Consider the following 3,561-nt stretch of genomic DNA (forward strand, 5'->3'; position numbering starts at 1 on the left):
AAGTTAATAAAAAAACTACCTATGCTAAAGTTACCTGTCAATATATAATTTCTAAGATACCTCATTCCTTCTGTATATAGGTAGCATAGATATTAATCTAATTAATAGATTGATTATTTATGTAAATTGTAAACTCTCCAGGAGCAGGTTCCATCTTTTCAACAGCTTTCTCCCTTTCCAATGCCTGACGAATAATATAAGTACTAAAAAGAGAGTTGAATGCTTGAATAATAATGAGAACTTACATATGCATAACACGAAATCTTAAAGATGAAAGATACCCTGCATATTAGAGATGCTATTCAAAGAATTAGAGTAAGGGAAGTACTAAAAAGAGAGTTGAATGCTTGAATAATAATGAGAACTTACATATGCATAACACCAAATCTTAAAGATGAAAGATACCCTGCATATTAGAGATGCTATTCAAAGAATTAGAGTAAGGGTATGGTAAATTGATTTGCATAATCCTTATATTCTGATTTCATAAATAAGTAATAGCTCCATTGGAATTCATTACTTTTCAGGTGCTAAAATGTGTATTGAATTTTACACACCACTCAAATTCTATGTCATATAACTTACATATTCCATCCCATCTCAGTAAATACTCTTTTAGTTGTTGTCTAAACAATAGAAGGCTAAATTTCTATAGCATGTACTCCTTGATTAACAACAGATACACAGCAGCAAGGAGTGCTGGGCATTGTAAATAATTCCTACTAGAGGATGTTTTATTTTAGAGTGCAGAGGACACAAATCCTGCACTGTCCAGACACAAACTGTCATGATGAGTCCAAGGCACGGCTTCATGTGAAATTAACCTGTCTTACATTTCTCACACCTCTCCCGTGTTTTTGTATATTGAAAACAACAATGTGACATTTAAATAGTGTGGTCCCTTTACCTCTTCTTTTCCCAGTGAAGAAAAACACTTTCATTTATGACATATTTCAGACAACATGGATAACAAGGTTAGAAAAATAGCAAATGACCACATGGTTGGGTTTATCTCAGATGGAATTGAGGAGTTGGACTGTCTTGGAGCCTGCGACTGTGTTTCTGAAAACACTAGGTTTTCTGAGATATCTTTTTACCAAATGCTAAAAGAAACTAGATGTTTATTTTGGCACCAATCAACGTGCCTTTGGGGTGTCACGTCTCTGCCCCAGGAGGGTTGTCATGGGTGAATGAGAGGTAGCATGCCCTCCCCCTAACCAGCTCCATCACTCGCTGCAGCTTCGTGTTCAGTGTGGTCCTGTGGACTATCAGATGTGAAGGAACATGAACACCACGATTAAGAGAAGAAAAGAAAAAAGCACAAAAGAACCAACATCAAAGTTTTAAAAAAAAAGGTTTGTGTGCCAAGCGAGTCACACTTGGCTTTAGCAAAAGTCAGGAGATTATACTTTTCTTTCCTTCATGAAGCAGAATTGTAGCTAAACTGAGTGAAACAAAATGGTACAGAACTCAAGTATTGAAACCAACATAACATGTCCGTCTTCCCTTTCTCCTGTCTGCTTTAGCATGTAGCATACAGCACAATGGGGCTGAAGTTGCGTCCTTTGTGCTGCATCCACCCAGATTTCCTGCCTGGACCTGTGCACAGTTTGTGCTTCTTGTGTACTGAGCATTCACTAGGTGCTCCCCTCCAGACTTCTCAAACTCAAGTTGAGCCCACAATCCATATCCCCTGGGATGCACTGCGTCGTGTCAGCGGAGGTGTTTTCCTTGCTGTTGATAGTTGTTGGAAGTGTCGTGTTTGCACCGTATGTCAAGGCTAGTTCCAGTTGCTGGGACTAATGCCACATATGAATCATGAGTGGAACATATAAAAACCTCAGTTTTGCCACTGCTGTCCTTTGGATAGATAGAATGCACAGGAAGAAGTACAGTGAGAGGAAAACAAAGAGTTGATTAGCTCCTACTTCTGGAGCTGGTTGTTAGAAATTATAAAAAACGGTGGCTCTGCTCAGAAGACATGGGTGTATAAAAGCTTGGGATGCTTAATACTCAGATTTTCCCCTAAATGATAGAAATGGAAGTAAACATTTATTACCATTTGGTCAAGTGTAGCATAACTTGCATTCATATTTCATTGTTAGTAATGGAGGTATGTGGAGATATACAGAGACCTTGAGACGCTGTTTTTGAATATTGCATACAGGCTAGCAGTTCATTGAAAACAGAGGAGATAAGCCTGAAGGTTAGCTCTGAGAAGGCAGTTCTTCATGCACAGATTTCGTCAATTCTGATTTGGTTTGAAAATCAAAATCATGGAATACCAAAATCAAAGGAGAGTTAAGGGAAAGGAAAAGGGAATCATCCCAGAAAGGGTGATGTCACTGGCCAGGACAATGTCAGGGGAGGTCCATCTCCTCACTCAAGTCCAAAGCTGCTTGTCTCTTCCACTGCCGTTAACAGCTTTTCATAGAGCATGGTGTACGAGGGGTATGGTGGAAGGTCCAGTCGGTTGAAGCACGTATGTGCCCTGAACGAAGGAGAAAAGACTGGTGAGAGTGTGTTTCGATGATACCAGCGGTTCTGGGTATACCTGTGACTTAGTCTGAAGCAGTCAATCACAAGGGGATCAAAAGAGAGCAGGTCCAAAATTCAGGACCATCATAAACTTTTCAAACTAAAAACCACAGCCTTCCAGACATGAATAGACCAGTTGAGGGAATGAAATAACTAGAAATGGGTGGTTTGCATTTCTAAGGAAACGACATTATGCTAGAACTATACTAGCAAACTAATTATACATTCTATGGTATCAGCCTGATTTAGCAATTGAGAGATTAACTTGGATGTCATTGGTGAAGGAGGCAGAAATATAGCTAGTATAAAAGGATCATAATCCTAAATCTTCTTGCCCAGCTCTTACTTCTGGGCCTCTGTAAACCATGTGTATCTACTTAGAGGAGCTCACGATGCCCTGGAATTCTGAGATCCAATTCTCCATTCAAGTCAGGTATGCCCTGGGGACAAATCTGACTCCTCCACCCCAGCAGAACAGTACAACCTAAAGCTGAGGGGTTACATTTCCAAGATAAGCTGAACACGTGAGCCGGCTCTCCCTAGATGCCTAAAGCACCTTGCCACGCCTCCCTGGGCTCTGCCTCACCCCTTGTGGGCTTTATCCTGCAGCCCACGCTTACCAGCGTCTGCCCTAGATGTTGCTGACACTAGGCCAGGAGAAGCTATGTGGGTCTCCAGCCAGGAGTATGAGGCTCACAGACTCCTCCTGGGGGGTCTCAAATCCCCTGACTTGCTGCTCCCTGTCAAAAGTTAATTTCTGGGAACTTTGTTGAGTCCTGTATCAAAGTAGGGAGAAAAGTGGATGGGCACAGCTGAAAGTTAATTTCATGCCTTTTCCTCCCTAGAAGGAGTGGTGTATTGAAATGGTGTTTTGAGACATCAACCAGTACAAAAAAGAATACAAAATAAAAATAACATGACATGACATAACATGACATGACATAACATAACATAACAACATAACACAACACAACACAACATAACACAACATAACATCACACGACAACATAACATAACACAACA

At 40.5% G+C, this 3,561-nt stretch overlaps 1 protein-coding gene across 1 annotated transcript in view; it reads right to left on the reverse strand.

The window, feature by feature from the left end:
- Positions 1-2,030: 2,030 nt before the first annotated feature.
- The window catches only part of LOC103604912 (E3 ubiquitin-protein ligase HECW1), a 109,307-nt gene continuing 107,776 nt past the window's right edge, over positions 2,031-3,561 (reverse strand). Inside the window, exon 15 of the mRNA XM_008589487.1 lies at positions 2,031-2,491. Coding sequence (XP_008587709.1) covers positions 2,380-2,491 — 112 coding nt within the window. The 3' untranslated portion in view covers positions 2,031-2,379. The remainder of the gene's footprint in view (positions 2,492-3,561) is intronic.

The sequence above is a fragment of the Galeopterus variegatus genome, unplaced genomic scaffold (assembly GCF_000696425.1).
Source record: "Galeopterus variegatus unplaced genomic scaffold, G_variegatus-3.0.2 Scaffold5471, whole genome shotgun sequence".
NCBI classification, from domain to species: Eukaryota; Metazoa; Chordata; class Mammalia; order Dermoptera; family Cynocephalidae; genus Galeopterus; species Galeopterus variegatus.